At 32.2% G+C, this 25,052-nt stretch overlaps 1 protein-coding gene across 2 annotated transcripts; it reads right to left on the reverse strand.

The window, feature by feature from the left end:
• Positions 1–613: 613 nt before the first annotated feature.
• On the reverse strand, positions 614–25,046 carry LOC132748952 (adhesion G protein-coupled receptor B3-like). Of its 2 annotated transcripts, XM_060738617.1 has the most exons (22): positions 24,918–25,046; positions 24,174–24,311; positions 22,559–22,657; positions 21,708–21,799; positions 18,672–18,860; positions 17,407–17,478; positions 16,389–16,494; positions 16,029–16,148; positions 14,124–14,199; positions 13,793–13,898; positions 13,331–13,377; positions 11,853–11,985; positions 10,934–11,040; positions 10,121–10,223; positions 9,320–9,470; positions 8,946–9,015; positions 7,543–7,609; positions 4,734–4,819; positions 3,850–3,976; positions 2,932–2,973; positions 2,292–2,372; positions 614–1,910 (listed from the first exon to the last, which is right to left on the reverse strand). In XM_060738617.1, exons 3-22 carry the CDS (start codon positions 22,584–22,586, stop codon positions 1,884–1,886), a joined length of 1,830 nt encoding a protein of 609 aa, XP_060594600.1. In that variant the 5' UTR covers positions 22,587–22,657; positions 24,174–24,311; positions 24,918–25,046; the 3' UTR covers positions 614–1,883. The 2 variants fall into 2 exon arrangements, with proteins under 2 accessions (XP_060594600.1, XP_060594601.1); XM_060738618.1 differs by lacking the exons at positions 10,121–10,223; positions 10,934–11,040.
• Positions 25,047–25,052: the final 6 nt, after the last annotated feature.

Here is a 25,052-nt window from a genome sequence, read left to right on the forward strand (position 1 = left end):
GTGAACCTGCTAGAGAAAACAGTATCCTTAAATTACTATAAATCCGTTTTTAACATGATTTCGGTAAGTAAGTGCAATTTTACACAGGCGCCGGCGTTGCTTATGTTTAATGGCTCATGACAGTGATAACAATGAGCGTTATCAAAATCGCCCTGTATGTTTCCAATAGAAAATTATTCAGATGCAGATCTAGGGTTTTTACGTGTGCGTTTTCAGAGATAGGTTGTACTCTTTTTGTACTTTCTTTGTTCATGATACTCAAATTCAAATCAACATCAAGAAGAAGTTCTTTTACCAGACTTTCTCTACAATTAGTATGGTGTGTTAAAAAATTGATTGTTGAAAATAATTCCTTATTCCAAAAGAGTTCCTTAGTTAGTTTAAATGTCCAAGAGAAAATATTTTAATTACTAACCATATATCAATTTTGCGTGTAATAACTATTACACTTTTCTACGATAGTAAGTGCGTTCATTCAATGATATATGCATAGAATTAATTATTTATGACCTAGTTTGTTATTTCACAGGAATTCAAAGGAATTCACTCGGTCCATGTCATATATGGTTCATCAATGGTGAATTGTGATTTAAATAAAAAACAAAAACATAAATGATTAGAATTTTTGTATGAACATAATCATTTTATGAGGGTTGATTCAGAATAAATGCAATGTAACTTAGGTCTCAAAAGACCAATACATTGTTATTGCCGAACAGGCTTCATTGAACGCCACTCCTCCTGGTTAATATTGTTTGTCATATTTTAGAAAAAAGTTAACATTATATCAATCACTTCGTGAAGTTTCGAAGACATCTATTTATCCTGGTAGAGTTATAGCAGTGGCTCCTATAACACCGGCTTTCATCAATCTATCAAATATACTTATATCTGTAATCCAAATGACCCTTGTTAGCTTTTGTTTCAAATTGTGTTGTTGTTTGGGGTTTTTTAAATTCTCAAATGATGCAAAATGTCCGTGAATATCAAAATCATGTTGCATTGAAACTGCCACAACTTTGTTATATAAATACTGTTCATCTATTTTAAAGGATTTGAAACAAAACAAACTATTTTTTACAAAAATGGTGATACATATATAGTTTTTGATACCTTTAAATATAGCAAGCCTTTAAATGTAAAAGATAATCTTTAATACTTAAACAAATGTAGCATTACAAACTGTAAGTAACAAGCAATATTTATCAAGATACTATGACAAATTCTCCTTTCGAGATTAAAATCCAAAATGTATCACAGCGGCGATGGAAATATATTTATCTTTGCAAGAAGACAGTTTCATTTAATCCACATATTAAAAAAAGAAACATTCACCGTAACATATCAAATGAATACACAAACAAGCGTTATTGCAATATCACGTACACAAGATGTTGTTTAAAGCTGAGAATATGTGGTCTTCCAACATATCAAGGTTTGTAATACTGAATAAGTAGATGTCCGACACATCGATATTCCTTTTGAAAAAAACTACATCGATGGATCCATTGAAAGCTAAGAATATGCAGACATCCGACAAACCAAACTGATATTTGAAATACTCAGTACCTGTATCCACGGATAGTTGTGAATATGGAGACACAGGATAAAGTTACAATTGAATACTTTATCGGTGGATTGAATTTTTGAAAATGCAAAAGTTTGAAATATCGGTGATTCAAATACTGCATCGATGGCTTCATGGAATCTGTGAATATGTAAACGTCCGACAAACATTGAAGTACTTCATCGATTGATTATGATCTACGAGAAGCTTTAATATACAAAGTGCTGTTTTAGATGTAGCCAAGTCTTGAATGATCAAAATGTCCGACACATCACATTTTGAAATACTCCATCGATGAATTGATTCTTCCTGGTTTTCAGAAAACGGAAGTGTCTTGTGTTTTCTTAAAAGAAAAACGAAAATAAACTAATTTGACACTAGGCATAATAAAATACAAATAAAAAATTTACGTTCTATTCTAAGCGATTCAATGTTTATCAAATGATATAGATCTAACATTAGCATAGATACTGGTCAGACAGCACGGAAGTACAGGCTGGCTTAGCTCTATACTGGTGAAATAGTTAAGTTATTTTCGGTGCTAGAAGGTTAACGGTTAAAAAAATTAATTATGAATTTTAATAAACAATCAATTGAATAATTTGAGAAGAAAAATTATTCAAAATCTACTTTTTGAATTGACTTAGCACACTTTGTTACAATATAAAAGAAACAGATAAAAATATGTAACTGTTCTTTAAAATATGACAAGTATGATAATTACGCTTCTCTTTCCTCCAGAAATTCCGAAACTCTGCGTCGACTGAAGCCATTTGTGTCTCTGTTTTGTAAATGCATCTTTTATCTGCAATTGAAGTCGTTTTACATTAATGTTTATTTTTTCAACAAAGTTACGTACTTAGCTAACCACGGTTTGGTTTTTGGACCAACCAAAAAAACTAAGCTATCCACATTTTAATTTAGGACTCCTAATTTAAAGAATTTTGAAAACTCATCTTTATTTTATATGAATAATGTATTGAACTCACTTCATGAAGTCATATTGCAAGAAGATACAATTTATTGGGTTAGCTTTTTAACTGTTTTGCGGCAGTGCTATGATTAATGCGGTTAGGTCGCTCCACTGAGAGCAATAACATTATAAACGAAGATGGTGACAGCATAGCTACAATGAAAGGAGTAAAAGATCGCTAAACACCTAGGAATCGTCTTGTCACTTGTTAGCGCGCCAAGTCAATATGCTATCACGTATGATTCATTATAGCAGTTTAAATGATGTTTTAGATATTTTAAGCGTCCAGTGTGTCTTGCGGTTTGAAACTTAAAAGGAACAAAAATGATATAACCAAGATTGCAAAATCAAGTCATGATATCAATTTTGGCAAATAATTAGAAACGGTTACCTTTTTGTCCAACACGCAGTGAAATATGAAGATCAGCAGTCCCTGTAAATTATATTCTTTTCATAATTTTTTTCATAAATACATAATGGAAATAAATAATTTAAAACCTGAATACGTTTGATAATGGTGGCATCATTATACTATTAAACACACACATTTAGGAAAACATGTGTTTTATAGTACAGTGCCCGAAAACAGTACAAATATAAATAAGATATCTGCTCACACATAACTTAAAAACATGAAGAGCATCTACGACGTACAGGGAGTTTTAATAATAGTATTTTATAAATGTTTGGTTAGAAGTTTGTTCTTAACTAGAGTGTTCTACTTTTTCTTGGATTTGCTGAAGGCGCGGGTTCGCCGTGCTTGATCCGCGTTCGTAAAATAAATGAAAGCAATTACAAGTACAAGATCAAAGTATTCCTTCAATGATCCTTAATTATTTCGTTTCCCGAATAAAACATATATAACTAGTTAAAAACCTTTATAAATAAGCATTAAATTATCATTCGGGCAAAATATGCCGCATTTTTTTGATTTTTAAAAGAAAAAATAAGAAAAATTTTTAAAAAAAACCCCGTTAAAATATTTGTGCTTTTAACTTTTAGCAGACATTAAGCCTATGATCTGTAAAGAGGCAATTATCAAAATTATCGGGGCACCGCTGAACATTGTGAAACAAGTGTTGCAACCAGTTAAAGCCTGGACAGATTACATATTCATATTTGCTGATTGTAGATCTTTTTTTACAATTTGACATAGTTCTTGAAACTTTGACTAGATTGTTCCAAATTATATTTTAGGTATCCCATTTCACGAATTCTGAAGGTTAAAAGTAAATCAATGGAGCGCACTTGTTCATTATTTACATTTGAATGTTGCATTTTGATGAGATTTAAATTAATTGTTGGATACCTGAAAACTGTTAAGAATAGCGAATATGTACTGGAAAGCAATTGTGTCACTATTAAAAGATAACACTCCAAACCCCCAGGTCAGACCCATCACCGGCATGAGCACCAATATGCAACGTAATGCTGCCCTGAAATGATATGATATACGGTGTTATATTAACATAAGTAGTCATTAATTAAAGTATTAAAGTACTGATGGAAAACGATCTTGTTTTCTTGGTCCAATCAATATGAGACGGCGATTCAAAAAGGCGATGTTTTGTCTCCAAACACATTACACAGATTCAGCTTACATAGAATGTTTCCAAATTAATCTCATTTATCATCAGAATATGTTGCTTAAATTTGCAAAAGTCAACAGTATGTGTATAAGTGAGTGTTCGTCAATATAAATATTTATTTATTTACGATCGTTGTTATACAAGTGTCATAAGAAATATGTAGCAGATGACAAAATGTGGGATGCCCGTAGTCAAGCGATCATTAACAGTGGAGTGAATTGAAAACATAACAATGAAAACAGATACCAAACAGCCCTCAGTATCTAGGAAATTTTAAAGTGTTCACAACTGAGTGTGTTGTGATTTTAAAAGATAATATCGGTATGTCTCGATGATGTTTGACTGTGGGTCACATTGCTTTACCAGGTAGTATTATAATTTGTTCTGTGTATTCAAATGAAATGATATCATGCTGGTTTGTTGGCCTGTTTGCTTAAAAAATTGCGTATTCAATATTAGTAAATTTTGTTACAAAAGTCCTTTGAGTATTTGCATTTAAACGCTGTTGTCCATAACTTACTGGACAGGCTTTGTATTTATTTATTTATTTTAGTACAATTGATAACACGCCTGACAAAAACACATAAAGCAGGAACTGTCATACTTTGCCCGTCCTTTGTTTGATTTCTTCGACATTGCTGTAGTGCCACACATTGTCCGAATCACGAAGACAACAATTATAAAATTAACCTGAAAACAAGATCATGTTCATAAAATAATAGATTTATATAGTTATAAATTGATTGATTAATTAATTAATTTATTCCGAATTTAAGCTTAGCTTTATTAATCAATCAATCAATCAATGAAGTTATGAATTAATTTCAATAAACTAATTAATTAATCAATTTTATAAATAAATAAATTCATTCTAAATTGATTGATTGATTGATTGATTAAGATTTCATAATGTTATTTACAGCAGTCGTGTATATAGATAATTTAAACGCCATGACTAACTGAAACTCGCACTCATTAAAATCATGATTGGTCATCACGTGACATTTGCTTAAGGTAACATCGGATCATGACAAAAAGTATTTTCTATTGTCCTATTTAATTTTTAATATTTTAACTATTATCATACATCATGTTCCATGCAATTATTCTCCGATTCATAATGTAGCTCTGGTACATTTCCCGACGTTCCTGCAGAATTTGTGACACATATTGTAATCAAAATGTTGCAGCATAAAAAATCTTCTGCAAGCGTAACGATTACAGTAAAAATCAATGGGCTGCAAGCTCTGTGGTATTTTCTGATCTTTGCAATCTCGTACTGACTATCTGTATGTATTTTCCTATATAGGTTTATTTTTATATACTATAATTTATCTTACGCAGCGACTGCGTTAAGTTTTTTTTCTATAACAGTTTGAGATTGATACATATGGAATTTTGCATGACTAGAGTTGCATCAAAAATCATTTTTTATGACAGCCACACTTTATCCTTGCATATCGTGGCTACTTCCTTAAAAAAGACACTTCATAAAAAAGTTGCCTCGACTGGGATTTGAACCTTAGGCCTGCCTCTCACACCCTAAACGAGCGCGATACGAGCGCGATACCCCTGCACCACGGTGAAGTAATCCGTAAGGAAAAGAGTCAACTCGGCCCTATACCAACTCGGCACGGGTCAACTCGGCCCACTTTACAAAAATATATATAAAGTATTAACTTTGCTTTGCATGTTGTTAAGGTAAATGAATAATGAGAAATATCTTATTATTATATAATTACACTTCTGCCAAAATAAGTACATTTAGATTTTTTTTATTTATTTGTCTTGCAGATTCGATAAAATTAATATAGATCTAATTAAAATGTGTTTCCTTAGATGCATTTTGTTTGTAAAGTAATATTAAAAAAAAAGGGAAACAAAAACAAAAATATTAATAATTTGAAAAGTGGGCCGAGTTGACCCGTGCCGAGTTGGAATAGGGCCGAGCTGACTCGGGGGCCGAGTACGTTTTAGGGCCGAGCTGACCCGGATTCCTACGTAATATGTAGCCTGAATAAAGACAAATACATTGTAATTCTCAATTGAGAATTCCATTTCGTGTTTGTAATCCTTATCAATTTCGAGGTATTTTGTTCACGATAAACCTGTTTAACACTGATAAAAATAATTTAGCGAAAATCTTCTCGCCAAAACAGTCCGACATGTATATATTCCACTACTCGGCAGTCAGATTTATTTGTATACTACGCCCTGGAGTATTCAGTAATCGACATAGCTAAAAATAGCATTTTCATTGATTAAAATGATATTCATCCGTGAAATTTGTGATTGTAACCTCATATTTCTATTGACTAATCTGAACTTTCAATGCACTGTAATTCGTAAATGCCTACATTAAAAATTATTCTGTCTTTTAAATTGCTGGTTTTAAGCAGTTTTGAGTGAGAACTACTTTGCGTTGTTAGGTCTGTTAGGAAATTTTGTGTTAGACCGTGGATGTTAGCTATGTATTTACTGATCTTGCGATCAGAAAATACAAAAACTATTATAATGGAAAACTATTTACCATTGGAATCTGCAAATATTTACCTGGAACATGGTATTTGTTTATAAGTCAAATATTAAAAAATGAAAAATTAGCAAATACTATTTGCGGTGACCCATTGTAAGCGTAAACAAATGTCACTTGGTCACCCATCATGTAAAACGTAGCATTATAAAAATAACAAAATGTTATGATTGTCCCATAAAAATCGACGTTAAAAATGTACATAGCTTCAACAATAAAGACACCAGTTAAAAAAAACTATTGTGAAGTTTAAAGTGTATAAAGCTACATGTATAAATCTAATGCAAAAAACATTGTTTTGATTTTGAAAAAGAATACTTCAAAATGCTTGTATAAATAAAAATGGCAATAAATTGCCTAAAAGCGAGTAGTGCATGCACAAAGTAATTGAAAATCGGATAAACCCCCACTTAAAATAGCAAAATAATATTTTGCTCTGGAACATTTTATTCTGTTTCCGTCCATTATTCGTGTGTGTTAAATAACAGAGACATTCTATATTACTACCTTTTCGAGAATCAACCATATAATAATGGAATAATAGATACTAGATTAACAGTTTTATACCATTTATGTACAGTGCATGTCATTATACTTTGCTTTAATTTGTCATCTTATTGTATGATTATTCTCAATCTTGCTACTTTTATTTCATGCCTTAAGTTGCTACTAGTTTTAAATGTTTTTACTTTCAGATCTGTTCTATTTTAGTAAATATGTTTTATGTCTTTGTTATTGTCGGTAAATAGCTTATTAGCTAATGTTTCTTGTAATATGCAAACCGACTTTATATAAAGTTTCTTGTATCTTGTATCATAAAAAATTTCGCAAATACAATACTATACAGTTATACAATAATACAGTCACACAATATACATACCACTATAACAACAACAACCGGAGCAATAAATGCCCATATCAATCCAGTTTCAGTCGATAACCAGCATCTGGAACATATCTAGATATATGAATATCATTTACATAAAAACGTTAAAAAATATGAAATAAGTTTTAATCATAGTTTGGAGACTTAACTATTGAAAGTGCGTTAACTGTAGTACAAGTATCAGTTACCCGCACTCACTGCTCGTTGATTGGCTCATTTTTTCTGGGGTTTACTAATTGGGACCACAAATGAAAAGAGATAACAATCAAGTAAAAGGGGTCATATTCAGATAAAACCTTGTTAAACTACTTTCTGCCCATTAATATTGCGACCAATGACATGGAAACATGTTATTAATTATATTCCATTTCAAAAAGTCTGTAATAGAAAAGAGAAAAGAATCAAGTCGAATACACACGGTGCAACTGAATTTATAACAAATTTGACGAGTTACCACTCTCTTTGGTACATTTGGGTAATGGTAATAGATTAAAATTTAAAGCAAATTCAAAGGGGTTAGCAAAAAAAAAAAAAAAAAAAAAAAAAAAAAAAAAAAAAAAAAAAAAAAAAAAAAAAAAAAAAAAAAAAAAAAAAAAAAAAAAAAAAAAAAAAAAAAAAAAAAAAAAAAAAAAAAAAAAAAAAAAAAAAAAAAAAAAAAAAAAAAAAAAAAAAAAAAAAAAAAAAATTTTTTTTTTTTTTTTTTTTTTTTTTTTTTTTTTTTTTTTTTTTTTTTTTTTTTTTTTTTTTTTTTTTTTTTTTTTTTTTTTTTTTTTTTTTTTTTTTTTTTTTTTTTTTTTTTTTTTTTTTTTTTTTTTTTTTTTTTCCTGGGTTTTTTAGGGCTGAAAAAAAAAAGGAAAGAAAAAAAAACACCAACATTTTACCTGAACATAGACCATATTTTTTTTTTTTAAGGTAATCAATACATAAGTACGTAAAATTAAACACACAGTACAGAAACTAAAAAAAATGTATCATACAATAATTAATTACTATTGTTGGAAATGGTGCTGGTTGTAATCAACATAAATTTAGCCTTTTTATCTATTTTGTTACTCATGTTTTCACGATTTATGTTCTTTTGGACCATACTCTTGTAAATGATGCACCCTTTTAGGTTAACACTTCTGCAATGTTGTGGAACCGTCCTAAAACTCCATTTATGCATGACGATTTTATTTGTTGAGGACAATAAAACTTCTAATTCAATATACGAACAATTATATAATTCCAAAAATAAGATTTTATGACATTAAGTTTCTATAAAGCGACCAATACAAATATGTGAAAGTATGTTAAGCACATTTATGATATTAAGTAATCACAAATCCATCATCAATGAAAATGCAAAAACGCAATTTACCGTTAGAAAAGTTTTACATAAAATGACGGAAACTTACGCCTGTTCGGTTCCATATCCCTGTAGCTGTGATGCACCCACAGATATCACCACAATAATTACTGCGAGGACTGGAAATAAATAAATGACATTGAAAAATTATCTCATTACAACATGCATAAACATTTTTATCACATTACCCCCCCCCCCACACACACACACAGACTATAGGCGTGGGCCCAAGCCCTACTGCAGGTGTCCACCGCCCGGTCATGTCAATACAAAATCAAACAATTATAACAAAAATATAGTACTGATACTATTAACTATTATATTCATTAATATTTACATTATATTAATATTTATATATAATGTTTAACTAAAGTTTAACAGATATGATCTTAAAAATCAACTGATTTACATATACATGTATACCATATGACGATATCATTAGTGGCATCCCAGGTTTTATAGTGCTTAGTGGTTTGAGAACCGTATATGAAAGGTAACATCCCTCCGCCAGCATTCCGAAGAAAACTATCAAAAACACTAGGTGCAGAAGTACCGCCATTGCTGTGCAAATGTCCTACACATTGATGAAAACCATATTAAATTCAAATAAAGCGTCACTATCGAGAAAGCAATTCTCTAACAAAAATTCTACAAGGCATGCAAGTTAAAATAAACAATTGATGCTATTAACCAAAGCGAAAACCAACTAGCAAAAATGGTGTTTTCATACTAGAATATAATACCTTTCTCTACACATACAAAAGCACTAGCAAAAAAGCATAATTATCATCTTGTCAAAAGCCATTCAGATGGCTGCAAAGTTTTATTAAATTATTGCTTAAAATATTTAAGAATAAAGTGAAAGAAAAACATTTCAAGAAATCAAATTTGAATATAAAATTTTAAGAAAAAGAAAAAGATTCCAAATTCAAGTGTTAATTTACATATTATGTGCAATTAATGACTAATTTTTCAGTATTTCACCATATTTCAACAGCGTGACTTACTCAGTAGTGGCTATTTTTGCTTATGTGAATGTGAAAATGACTTCCTTTGCACGCTACACAATCTTTTACTCTTATACAACATATTTTCCACATTTCCATGAAAAAATAGAATGATTCTGGAGGCATGCTGCATTAAGATTAGCATTTGATTGAAACTCTCAACTTATAAGGATAAGTCTACCAGAGAGCACTTCATCTGCCCAGTGTGTGACATTACCTTGTTTTCTGTTCTGTTTATCCCAGCAAGAAACAGGATATATGCAACAATTAACCAACAGGATAAGTTCACATGAATGATATACCGAACCGATTCAATAAACCTGAAAACATATGTTCAAATGTTTATTTAAGATCAATCAAGATCTAGGTGTATTATTATAACAGTAACAAAATGATTCATCACGATAACTTGTTTCTATTAAAACATTAACCAATGGTTCATACATATACAAAATGCCAAAATTCAAGCAATTTCTAAACACGTTTTTCAATTTTCAAGTACGACTTGTGCACATTTACCGGGTTTTAATGGAAACTCTCTGTTTACAATTCAAAATTTGAATCCGGACAAGTTCAATACAAGAATGTAGTAGGAAATGTGTGTTTCGTTGCTTTATTTCATATGTATTAAATAATGACTGTAAATATTTTTTTTGTGTTTCTTTGTTCTTTTTGTTGCTGTTGTTATTGCTGTCCTGGTTTTTTAGAAGTTTTGTTTCATATTTTTGCATATGTTTGCTCTTGTTTGTTTAGGTTTGTTTGTTTGTTGTTGTTGTTGTAGCAGCTGCTATTGCTCCTGTGGCTGTTAATACTGTGATGGTGTTATTGTTTTGTTTGTGGCGTTTCTTTTATTTAAGTTTGATGTTTTTCATTGCAATATCTCTTTGTTTCTAAGGCTTATTACTCCTTACTTTTGTAATTCTTTATTTCTTTTATTTGTTTATTTTGTGTTTTTTTCGTCGTTTTTCATTTTTGTTTCAGTCGTTGTTTTTCTTTATCTTTTTTTCTCTTATAATAAATATTTGCAAACCTCCAGAAGAATACATGTATAGCTACATTAAGCACAAGACATATCATGGAAACTATACATCCTATCATGGAAATGATTGACAGTGCCTCCTTATGTTCCCCCTTAATCTGAAAATATAGAGTACATATGTAAAGGGTTTTGTACAATTGTTTAAGAATTGTTTGGAGTGTGCCTAAATGTATATTCACTTGTATCCATACTACGGATGTGTTATCTTTTATTCTTTAATATGACATCGAAAGGCCAGGTGTTTTGTAGTTCATGTGATATGTGTAAGAAATACTTATTGTTGTTATAACTATTTTACTCGAGATAATATTGGCACAAAGACATGTAATCAAGATTCAGATTTGATATACATGTAATTGTCAAGTACTAAATTTTCCTCACTGATCAGGAATACTTGATACGTAAATATTATCTTTCTGTGGAACTTTAAGGTACAGCAACACTAGTATTGTCATTTTACGACATTCTAGGTAAACCGATAGAGCTAGTCATTTGTGCGCATAAGTGGCCAAAAATCGGGTTCCTAAATAGTTACATCCTCGCTTTATAACATTAGCTTATTTGCGAAAAAATTTGGTCTGAAAATTAATATACTTTCTTTGGCGACTGTTAAATAAATGCAAGTATTGACTAAATCATTACTGACTTTTTTATTTGTCATCCGAAGATGTTTCGTTTCAAATATTTTTTTTTGGAAATTTATAACTTTTTTTTATGAACTCATAATACTTTAAGTGCAAAATGCACTTTAAACCTCTTAACCCAACTATTACAAACTATCAGATTCTATGTCTTATTTCAAGCTAGGTCACTTAATCATATATAAAAACTTGTGAGCAGAAATGATTAATTCCCACTCATGCAAGCGATGATATATGCTAAAATGTATAGTATAATAATACCTACATACCTGGTGTGTGGATGGACTCATAAGCACAGCAAAATTAGTAAGATGGTCGCAAACGCACACAACAACTTCTTCGTCCTTGTCATATTTTTTCAGTCGACACCCTTCATCTGACCAATAACCTAGTGACGTTTCGCTTCACAAACAAGAAACAATTATTGCATTACATTTGTTACGTCGAATTTTGTCGGAGTATTTTTACTTGCCAATTTATGGATTACCAAAAAACATCAATTGAACTATTACTGTAACATAGCCACGCGATAGTTATAACTTATAATTGCGTACATAAAGCATATCGCGTGACAACGTTTTGGTTTTCGCCTGCGTACGTAACCACCGCGTGGCCACGCAATAACTATCTCATCTCATCTCACATCGTAAAATAAAAGAATTTCATTTACATAGATAATTACGCAGATATATTTGAACCGTGTAAAAAATGACATTTGCTATATAACCCTCACATTGGTGGGATATAAAAGTCTTAAACCTGTTTATGAACTGGTCAAATAAACCGCATGTTTGTTTTTATTTGTTTGGGTCCGTCAGACAAACAAATAATGGAAGCGAAATTTCAGAGTCTGATGCTGTTAATTGCAAACGCCGAAAGTAGGCCGTTTTTTTGAAGCGGTTACTTACCTTTATATGTACACTAACGACGAAAAAATTCAGGGGAGATCACTGCGTAAAGATGGTCAAATGACAGGCGCTTTAATTTTCAAGCAAAATAATTCCCGTATTGTTGGAAAATTTCTAATATTGTTTTATCCTTTATAGATATACATGCTTATAATAAGCTCCATGATTATAAACATCTGTGTTAAAAACAGTTAGCGCCGAAATAATAAGGGTTACAAACCCTAATTTAGAATAATATGGTTTTCTTCAGGCCTTTTACATGTAACTTCACCGTGGCCGAGGGGTCTGGAGTTCAAATCTAGGAAGGCAACTCTTTTTTTCAAATTGTTTAAATCAAATAAACATTGAATTGAAAATAAGTGTTGCAATTAGTCTTAAAGCCAATTAACTACAATTAAAACGCTGGAAAGCACTGGTGGCACTATACAAAAACAAATTGGTTTATAATCTCACAACCTTCACCTTTCTGACATTCTGAGACCCAAACAAATTCAGCGCCTTCTGTGCTTTGGAAAACACACTTGTGCCAACAGTTAAACATTTAATTATCACATACATTATATCATACTACATGTAACTTGATAGTTTTCATGTTTATAAGATAAATTGATAGCAGGTACTTATTTCAGTGTTTTTGAAAGTAAAGTAATTATTCGTCATCTTAAATTTAAGGGAAAAATATCACTTGTTAATCAGATAAATATCTGTTGTACATTTTTAATTAGGGAATAAATGTTTAACTGCTGGTCGAAAGACGCCACTATACGAAATACAAAGATAAATGTTGATCAGCGGAGTTTTTTTTTTTTTAGATCATTTGCATTAATTTGATACTTCACCTTTTTGATTCCTTCCAAAACGAACATCTCGCATTATCCAACGTATTCTGAATTTAAGAAACAATTATGTTTTACGAAAATTTATCTAGACAGTATTTTTTTTATCTCCATCGAAACCCTATGAAAAACATTCTAAAATAAATTTATTATGAAAATATTACAAAAATATAACGTTTTGGTGATTTATTTCAAGCTTTTGTTTGTTAAAGTTGTTAATCAACCATATCGGTACCAAAACGACAAACTTATAATCATATTAATAAATAATAAAAACAAATCTGGATCCCTTAATGATGGCCTTATTACTTTACAGTATACCGGTAGTTTCATGAAAAATTAGCCAAAGTAAATTATGTTTCAGAAATATAAGTTACATGTATTTGAACAATGAATGCATGTATTACAATGCCCTTCCATTTATATAAAATTGCATGGTGTTAATTTTGAATAAAAATGACTTACGTTATACAACTGAAATTGAATTTCCACTGGGCTGACAAGTTGTCGCGTAATGTTCGGATAAAATGTAAATGATATTACTGGAGCATTCAGCTGAAGATCTTCGGATCTGATGTGAAAATAAAATAAAAACATTAAATTATTTACAGATATCAAGCGTATGCTTTTTAAGATATGACTTAATACATTCATATTTCAAACAGATATTTACAAAACGAATTGAGTACAATGATAAAAAGCAGCACGGTTTTATCACATAGACAAACAGACCATTTTGACGTAAATGTTGATCAATTTATCAGGATGAGACATTTAAAGAAAACCTTTTACTTACTTAGTGTTGTTAGTTGATGATGATATCATCAGTGATACATTTCTGTACATAATTCCACTAAAGGATTCAACGGTACCTGCAAAATTGCAATCATATAGTGTATTGATATTTACCAAATAAAATAGTAGAGCTAGTGAGAAAAAAATAAAGTTGTAAGAAAAATCATTTTTATTATGATTAAAAGAAAGGCGGCTGTAAAAGGGTTATTTTATATCTGGAAGTTTCTTCTATTTGTTGAGAGCGAACTTTATACGACGTCAAGTCACGTGGATGTATATACGAGGGGAAGTTAGAAAATATCCGGACTTTTGACTCCTTCTCGAAAACCATTCAACATTTAAAAAAAAATCTTTCTACTCTTTTTCAAAATATTCTCCACCTTCGTCTACACACTTTTGCTATCCTCGTGGGAGCTTTTGTATTCCCGCTGTGAACCATGACGTAGACCTATGTTTTAGGTACTGTGTAACAGATGATATCAAAGCCGCTCTGTCATATATTTCTTTCCAGCAAGGAATTTTTTCAGTTCTGGAAACAAATAAAAGTCACAGGGGGCGAGGTCTGGGCTATAAGGAGGGTGAGACAACAATTGCCATTTGTAAGAGTTGATAACCTCCACTGCAGCTGCGGCGGTATGGGAGGGGGCGTTATCGTGAAAAAGGAGGACATTTTACTGTGCTAACCTGGGACGCATTTGCTTCAGCTTTTCTCTGAGATTTTTCAGAATTACTTCAGAATAGTACTTGGCGGTAACAGTTCGACCTTTTGGCTTGAAATGAGTAAGTATCATTCCTCGTGAATCCCAAAAGGCAACAAGCATGACTTTGCCAGCCGAAGAAGACAGCTTAAACTTTTAAGGAGGTGGGGAACCAGCTCGTTTCCACTGCTTTGACTGAGCTTTTGTCTCAGGTTCGGAATAATGTACCAACATCTCATCCCCAGTGATAAAGCGGTTCAAAAACGTATCTCCGTTACGATTAAAACGACTGAAATGTTCTTTTGCATTGGTTACTCTGGTTGCAAATGACCTGCGGACGGCTGTCTAGGCACCCACCTGGCACTTACCTTGCTCATGCCTAGGTGTTCGTGTAAAATCTTGTGTGCCAATGCCTTACCGATGCTTAACTTGTTGGCTACCTCCTCCAAAGTTACTCGACGATTTTTGTCGACAAAAGCTTTAACATTTTCAACCATTGTTGGGGTCACCGCCTCAGCTGGCCGCCCAGTCCTAGGCCTGTCACAAACACTTGTTCTGCCTTCACGAAACTGAGAAACCTAGTTGTAGAAGGTTGGACGTGATACACAATTATCAGAAACCTCTGAAAGATGTGGCAGGGCTTTTCACCTTCTGCAACCAGAAACTTTATTACAGAGCGTTGTTCCTCTAACAAAGAGTCCATGATAGACGAAACACCTATCATATATCAGAGGACAAAATACTGTGTAAACACAACTATCATTGAAAATAAACTGACCACGTTATTGGCGAATGAATGTAGTTTTCACCAATATATAATGTGTGTATATTGCTGCACGAAGAAAGAGAGGAGCATGGAAAGTCCGGATATTTTCTGACCGTCCCTCGTATGTCTGATATCCTCCCTGACAAGGCGTCTTGTTGCAAATAGTCAAATCGAAGGAGAATAGCAGAGATGGGCGTTATTTAAATGATCTTTATATTCACATATTACCTTGAAAAATATCAAATGTTTCAAGATACCAAGGTGTTCCATAAAAGTTGTAAAAATTGCCGAATCTATTCTACTCCTGCAACCTTTATTACGCTTTTATTTGTAAACAATCTACATCTTAAATATTATTATGTTTAACAGGCGAAACATTTACTGTTTGCGATAGATATTTTACAATCATACTTTTTTATACATTTTATTTAGCGTAACATACTGTCACAGTCAATTACGAGCCTGTCCTTCCTTGATCTAGCCCACTCAGAGATACCTTCTTTTCCATGTTCAGGGAAATTCAAGGCTCCGTTACAGGATTGTACAGGCGCCATCTTTAAATCTGCAACATGATTTAAAATGATAAAATGTATCATTATCCGATTGATCTACTAATCTATACGAAACGTCTTAGCATTTGGTATTATATAAGTAGTTATAACAGAGGAAGTTTAATAATTCGGTAACATTAATTATACCGATTAAAAACGTTAGTGTTACAAGAATTCACTTCTACACAATACTTCTTAGTGAAGTTAATTTGATAATGAGTTATTTTCTAATTTTAAAAACTGAAGCGCACATAAATTTGACTTTGATATCTCAGCAGTGAAATTGTAGGATTTTGTCAAGATCTTCTCCACAAAACGATCTGTTGTCTTCAGAACAACGTCTGCCCCGGAACCTGTCTAAATAAAACATAACATGATCAGAAGATTATCTGCAGATAATTTGTCTGAATAAAACTGAATAAAAAATAACATAACCAACTCCATAAAAATGTTTGCCCTGGAACCTGTCTAAATAAAAATAACATAATCAAAACAGTGTCTGCCACGGAATCTGTCTAAATAAAACATACCATAATTAGATCAATGTCTTACCAAGTACTTGTTTATGGTAAATTTAAACTTATCATGATGGAAACGCTATCAGTTCAGGAAGTGTTTAAATCTGTCCAGGAAATGTTTAGATAAAACATAACGTGTTCAGAACAATGTCTATCACGATACATGTTTTGTAATAATGTCTGCCCTGGATAATGTTTAAATAAAACAAACCATGACGAGAACAATGCCTGCCCAGGAACCTGTTTATATAAAACATGACATAGCGACTGGAGCTGTATGAATAAACCATACCATGGTCAGAACAATGTCTGTCCCGTATCCTTTTTGTGTAAGATATTACAAGATAAGAACACTATTCGCAACTTGGCCAAATAAGGTATACCATGATGCCTATTTAAAGTTAATTATCTAAGCCTGAATGGTGAAAGTTGAAAGCTGATTTGAATCGCTGCCTGAAACTGAACAGTACTGGTGTCGAATGACGAAAAATAGTCGTGACACCGGAAAAAACTTGAAACTTCGATAAACAACATATTAGCAAAATGTTACTTGCTTTCAGCAGAGTTATTTACGAAAACTCAGTTAAGTCGGGTACAGCAATACATCCATCAGGTAAACAACCGCGAAGCTAAAATTGCATACAAACAAACCCACATTTGTCGAGTTTATGTTAATATCTACATTTAAAACAAGATAAATCTATTATACAAATTTATTGCCGTGAAAAGATAAGATACGTATAATAATTACCTGATTTATGTTCACCTTCCACGTCTGTGTTGTACTTTCATCCAAGATATTGTTGATTGTTTGTATATATGACTGAAATAAAGAAAGATGATATTTCATCTGCAAATCTATACAAAACTATCAGATTTCCGCTACTACTATCTAGATTTATATTCATAAGAAATATTACATGTATAATATTCCAAATTATACAGCACCGGAATTGCAGTATTTCCAACAGGCAAGCGGGTCTATACACGCTGGTGACAGATATGTAATAGAAAGAGCACCGAAACACGAGGCTATCTGATTTGTACGAGGGGGCGTAGCCCCCGAGTATAAATCAGATTGCCGAGTGTTTTGGTGTTCTTTCTCTTTTGTATCAAAGTCAAACATTAAAACACGTTCCATGATGTCACAATATGAAACCACAGAAAACAGTAACCAATGAACGAGCATCGAAATATGATATTTCTATCGCTATCCCTTTCTCTGTCGTTACAATATGTAAACCCCAGACAAAATGAACCAATCAATGGACATGCTCTGGAGTGCGGGTAACTAATACCTGCATTTCAGTTAACGCACTGTGCATGTATATGTATACGATTTAACTCGACACATTTTCAACAGAAAGATCCCCAAACAATGATACAAATAAGAAAAAGAAAACGAACAAATACAGTTTTTGGAGTTATTTCGGTTAACGCGCAATGAATAAAGCTCTCTTTGGAGCATTGCGTCAAAGAACTAATTCCATTAAAGCGGAGTGTAGAACATTTATATATTTTGTAAGTCAAAGTCATTTGTTTAGAAGATGTTAAATTAAGCTGGGAGAATTATGATACATGTATATATTTATGCCGTTAACAATTGGTCCTTGACTTCTTATTTTGATTACTTGTTCCTTTCGGATTGTAATCCCGGACTCTCATTTGGATTGATATCCAATCTGAGACTTGATAAAATTCATGTGCAAAAGGTCGGTATCTGCATCGAGATGCCCGCACACGAATCAAACTAACTGTATTGAGGCATAATTATGTAGGTCTAACTTCACCAAAAAAGCTATTAAATTGATTTGCGGTCAGTATTGAAATTATAACAACACTTGAGTGTAGCACGGAGTAACTTTGTACAGCCTTTAAGCATCCGGTTATAATTCTCTGATATGTTAGGTGCAGTTGCACTGCTCAAAAAAAATCACGGAATGATATGACAGAAATTACCATGGTAATGGAATTTTGAGTCTTAAATAATGTCTTTGAATGATAAAATCTATTTACATCTGTAACATTTTTAATGTCTGTTGTGTTGACTGTTACCACATCAACTATTTGTGCAAGTGTATTAACAGCGACGTTTATATCTCCAATCAAAAGTGTACTATTCTCGTCCGTGTCTGATGTCTCATTTGATAGCTCATCCAGTACATCAACTATGTTAACCTGACCAGTCTTTTTGGCTTCAATTAACTGTAATGCAAACAAAAAGCAAATTTTGTAAATCCTTAATAGATATTCTTGATTCTGAACTACATGTCTAGTGTAATTTAATGAGGAATTTACCTTGTTTAGTTCATTTTCACAGAATTCTTCTCGGCATAAACTGATGTGAATATATTTATTTATTTATAGACCTTTTTACAGTACGTTTTTTTCCATAGTAACGGATGTTGCATTTTACGCATGCGCATTCTGCGTATGGCAAAAAACGCAATACCGATGACTACAATTTATCATAGTCAAAGGCTTTAGAAGACGTGATTTCAAGTTATGCCACACAGAAAACAGTAATTTTGGGATGACTTAAAGCAGTCAGTTCTGAAAAGTCAATTGATATCTGTAGCATATATAGGGTAATATTCAATGATTCTGTTTAAGGTGTCATTAAACGATGTTTCCATCAGTAATTAAAAAAATGAAACAGCAAATTATAAAGATAAAATTATATGATCCCTGCATTACGTAATATTGCACAATTTGTATTGTACACTTCTTTTGAATAAGTAGATTGGCCAGATTGACACGTGACCGGTTGTTTATTTCTGGCTGGTTTACAATATCATTCAACCGGGGCGTTTTAGACATGACATAGTTAATCACGTAAAATTATGAAAATCGTAATTTAAGTATCTTTTACATATACCGATCTCATCAATGCTTGTTGATAAAGTGTGACGTGCATTAACATATGTTACGAGGAACCGGATGATGACATATGTGTTTTTTCACTACCCACTAACAATCTAAATTTCTCAAGATTTTTGAAAAATTATCTAAACATTTTTATGTGACTTAAAAAGTTTTTGTTTGACATCACAGTCAAATCGACAATTATGTTGACGACTTTATTTGCTGATAGAAATATTTCAACATTTTTTACAACAATTATCTCAGTATCATGTCCGTGAACGTAAGGGGGAATTCTAAAAACAATCATCTATTCCATACCTTTCTATTGAAAACTTGGCCACAAAGCTTTAAAGGCATCTTTTATGTTTTGTATGGGCGATGTTCTTTTTGCCCTATCTAGATTGCGCATGCGCAAGAAAATACTACTTCCGATCGATTTTTCATAGCAACGGATTGGACCGTTGCTATGAAAATCGATCGGAAGTAGTATTTTCTTGCACATACGCAATCTGCGTAGATTGAGAAGAGCATTGCCCTACATGGAAATATAATAGAAGTTCATAGATAATTCCGAGTTTGTTTAAGGTAAAAAGTAGAAAATTATTTAAAATAGCTTTTAACAAAAACATAAAAGATGCCTAAATAGTTTGGTGGTAAAGTTTGCCATAAAAAGGCCTGGAAACGACGATTGTTTAAGAATTTCCACTTACGACAACGGACCTGACATTGACATTGTTGTAAAAACATGTGGGAATATATCTATTAGCAAATAAAGAGGTCAACTTAATTAATGTTGAGATAGTTCAAATAAAAACTAAAGAAATTTTAATAATATATGAAATCGAGGTTAATTATCCCCCTGAAAAATGTCAGAACACGTGATGATGCATTTTAAGTTTTCAGTTACCTGATTTTATCCTTTATCCGACTGATGCCAAACAGAACATTGTTAAGTCACATAAATATATTTACATTTTTTTCACAATATTGAGAAATTAAGATGTGTAGTGGGTAGTGAAATAACACTTTTCATCATCCGGTTGCTCGTAACAAGTGTAAATGCACGTTACACTATTTGTCACTAAACATTGATGAGATTGCTATATGTTAAAGTTACTTAAATAACGATTTTCAAAATTTTGCGTGATTAACTATGTCATGGTACTAAAACGCCCCGGTCGAATGATATTGTTAACTAACTGGAAATAAACAACCGGTCACGTGTCAGTGTGTTTGGCACTTAATTACCGCCTTGCCAATCCACTTATTCAAAAGAAGTGTAAAATACAAATTGTGCAATATTATGTAATACAGGGGTAACAAAATTTGAGCCGTGTCACGACAAAACCAACATAATGGGTTTGCGACTAGCATGGATCCATACCAGCCTGCGCATCCGCACAGTCTGATCAGGATCCATGCTGTTCGCTTACAAACCCTATAACAAGTAGAGAAACTGATAGCGAACAGCATGGATTTTGATCAGACTGCTCGGAAGCGCAGGCTGGTCTGGATCCATGCTGATCGCAAACCCATTATGTTGGTTTTGTCGTTACGCGGCTCATTTAATCTTTAACACCATTCTGTTTCAATTTAAATTTCTGATGGAAAAGTCGTCTAATGATATCTTTAAAAATAAAGACTTGTACATGCGCTTTTTTCATTGAATTATTCCTCATAGTTTCGTATTTTTTGTTATAGATGCCAATTAAAATTTAATTAAGTACTTACTGCTCTAAGTCATCCCAAAATTACTGTTTTCTGGGTGAAATCACGTCTATTTAATAATTAAAGCCTTTAAATATGATAAATTGTAGTCATCTATTTGGAGTTTTTGCGCATGCGCGAAATGCAACATGCGTTACTATACAAAAATCGTATCGTAAAAAGGTCTATAATATACGTTTATAACATCGCTTTTTATTGGATAACTGTGATGATAACATATGAAATCTTTTTTTTTATTTTAAGTCTTTTGTTGTTCGTAAAATATATAAATTATCATGAAGCTGTTATGATAAATGACTTAAAGTCTTTGGATATTTTCTTGTAAGAAGCTATCAAGTTATATTGCGGAAGGTTCTATTTAGATGCACGATTGTGACTAAAATGATACATAAAAGATATCTGAGATCTTGCTCTACCATGGAACGATCAACCAAAATCATAATTATCTACATGAATTACCTTATTGTAAATGTTTTCAATTGAAGCTTTCGTACAGTTGTAAACGGGGTCCTGATAAATTCCAGTTTTGGAACAGTACCTTGTTACATTACCTGAAGAAAATTGAATATTTTGCTATTGTATGGTTATAGTAAGTCTTATTGTATGTTATAATGGTATATGGTGAAAATAAGACTTAAGTTAACTGATTTTTTTGTAAACGCGGTGATACTTTAAAGTTACATATTAATAGCGTGGTTGTATAATATATTTGACGCCATGTGAAAAAAATCACATGGCCTCGCTATGCCATATTTTAAGGAGAAGTAAAACGCAACAAAAGCATGAATTTAAAATTCCCATTTTACCGTCAAATGTGATCAGTTTCTGAGATTTCGGACAAAAAGATGACGCGGAAAGGGAAGGATGGGGCTGGGTCTGAAGCCATAATGTCTTTAGGGAGGAAACGTAAAATGTGTATGAAATAAAAACGTGCAAATAAATCAAAATTAATGGTCTTACATGTAAATCGGCACATTTCGGATGGTTATTCTAATATATTGTTTGATAAAATGTTTATAAAGTGATTAACTATAAACATTTATGTGTTGAATAATAATCATAATAATAATCATAATAATAAAAATAATAAAGACATATATCGGATCACTTTTCTTCTTTCCATGTTCAATTCTTTCACGATTAAGTTTGTTAATTTATCGATTAATTTTGTTAATTTATCTTTCATTGCAAGGATATTAAGGTAATCTCATCTTAAATAATGCATACAATCTATTATAAAACAGTTTCTTTATTTTTGATTTTATTTTTGAATACGAAATATCTATCTTCAAAAGCTAAACAAAATATACCTCTATATCCAGTCGGGCAATTATGCATAGATGTCTCTCCTGGGATCCCTGTATCCCATTGGATATGCCTGTAATCAGTATCGCTTAAACATCTACGAACTGAAATTGGTAGTTTTGAGAGTTAGAAAAAGATGTCAGTAAGAAATCCTGATAGATTTTTATATAAAAAACATCTCTGTTGCATTCATAATATGTTTTCAACAGCCTGTTGTAAGTTGTTTTTAAGCGTTTTTGATACATTCTCCAGCTTGTTTTCCCCCGCCGATGGAATCGGGAGGGGGATATAGTTTTGGCGTTGTCCGTCCGTCCGTCCATCCGTCCGTCCGAATTTCGTTTCCGGAGTAGTTCTCTGCAACTAATGGCTAGAATTCAACGAAACTTTATGGGAATGTTGATCAGCATGTGAAATTGTGCACCTGGGTATTTTCGTCTGGATATTGTTAGTATTTTTAGAGTTATTGCCCTTAACTTAGTAAAATTTTGTAATTTTCAACTTGTGTCGCATGTAACTCAAAAAATATTTGACCTAGAGTCATTAAACTTTACAGAAATCTTGATCAGTATGTGTAGTTGTGCACCTGGGTATTTTCGTCTGGATATTTTTAGTATTTTTAGAGTTATTGCCCTTGACTTAGTAAAATTTTGTAATTTTCAACTTGTGTCGCATGTAACTCAAAAAATATTTGACCTAGAGTTATGAAACTTTACAGGAATGTTGATCAGTATGTGTAGTTGTGCACCTGGGTATTTTCGTCAGGATATTTTTAGTATATTTAGAGTTATTGCCCTTGACTTAGTAAAATTTTGCAATTTTCAACTTGTGTCGCATGTAACTCAAAAAGTATTTGACACACATCAACCAAACTTTACAGGAATAATCCTAGGGTGATCCCCTGTCCAAGTTGATCAAATGGTTCCGGTCTGTTGCATAAGCAGGTCACAGGGGCAGAAAAGGAGTTTCAAAAATGCAAAATTAAAAATTCTTGTCTGAAAGTACAAAGCCTAGAGCTTTGATATTTGGTATATGATATAACCTATAGGTCCTCTACCAAAATTGTTCAAATTTTAGTCCTGGGGTCAAAATGGGCCCCACTCCAGGGGGTCATAGATTTTCCTTATATGTATATAGTGAAAACTTAAAAATTCTTCTTGCTTGAAGGTACAAGGCTTCAAGTTCAAAGAATATTACAGTTTATGCCATGATTAATATATAGATAAAGCCTTATGTCTTTAGTTGTTGTGTTAATAATAACCAGTACTCGGCGGGGATATAAATTCAACGAATTTGCTTGTTAGTCGGTTAGGTGCCCTATTGGGTGGCTCTAAGTTGGTCCTGTGTTGGGGCTGCGTTCTGTTGGAGCTGCGTTTTGTTAACGTCGCTTTTGTTCTCACATTTTTACTTGACATCACATATGTTTTCTTGATTACATAATATTCATGTAAAGAAACGAAACCCACGTGTTCCATGAATTATCAATTTTAATCAGCTCGGACTAATTCAGTTTAAATGAGATCTAAAGAAATTAGTTCAAATTATTAAAATTGCCAACTAATTTCAAAAATATCCGGTAATATTCATGAATGCCTTGAAAAAAAACTTAACTGAAATACTTACATTCAATAAATAAAGAAAACGTGGTAACTGATGTTGGATAGACTATGTCTAAAGCTTGAACGGAAAGAGTACAAGTCTTGATGTGGTTTGGAACTCTATTTGTAAGCTGGACCAATCCATTATTACTGATGTTAAATACTGAAAAAACATTGTCATTCTTGTAATATTGTACACGAATATTGAAAATGCATGGCCAGGTCCATTCAAATAATGTACTATACAATGCAATAGCAGCCAGTTAACACCTTTGTAATCTTTAAAACATTTTGATGACAGATGATGGAAAGATTAAACGTTTGGTAATTAAGAAAGAAATGGACCAAGCAGAAATTTTAATATCGTGAACTGGTGTTGTTTATTTACCAACCTTGTTCATGCAAAAGTATTGTGGTCGAAGTTTTGGCCGGTCTCCAAATTTAAATTGAGGAATCTGACCATTCAAAATAAATGTAACTGTATGCTGTCAATGAATGCATGCGTCTGCCTGTATACAAACCAGACTGCAGAAATTTTTGTATGAAAAACGTCCTCTGATTCGTACACTGGCCTCGGTGAGATACATTTTATTCAAAAACATTATCTGTAATCAGCAATATGTTACTAAGAATATTAATGCAATTTGGGTGGCATAAAACTTGTCGGAGAGTGACTAAACCTAGACAGGAAGGGCATTATTTTAGATATGATGATATACATACGTCGTTCAACAAATTAAAATACGATTGTACAATTTGTCTAACTTACAGTTACAGCTGTCTGAACTCAAAACGTATGTTACTTTTTGGAAGTAAAATACTGCACTGACGTAGTTTCGTGCACTGCAAAAATTGTCTAAACTAGTAAACCGTTTCACCCTTTCTTGTCATATATGTTGGTTGT

The sequence above is a fragment of the Ruditapes philippinarum genome, unplaced genomic scaffold, assembly GCF_026571515.1.
Source record: "Ruditapes philippinarum isolate M1 unplaced genomic scaffold, ASM2657151v2 ctg2341_1_1_1_1, whole genome shotgun sequence".
In the NCBI taxonomy this organism is placed as follows: Eukaryota; Metazoa; Mollusca; class Bivalvia; order Venerida; family Veneridae; genus Ruditapes; species Ruditapes philippinarum.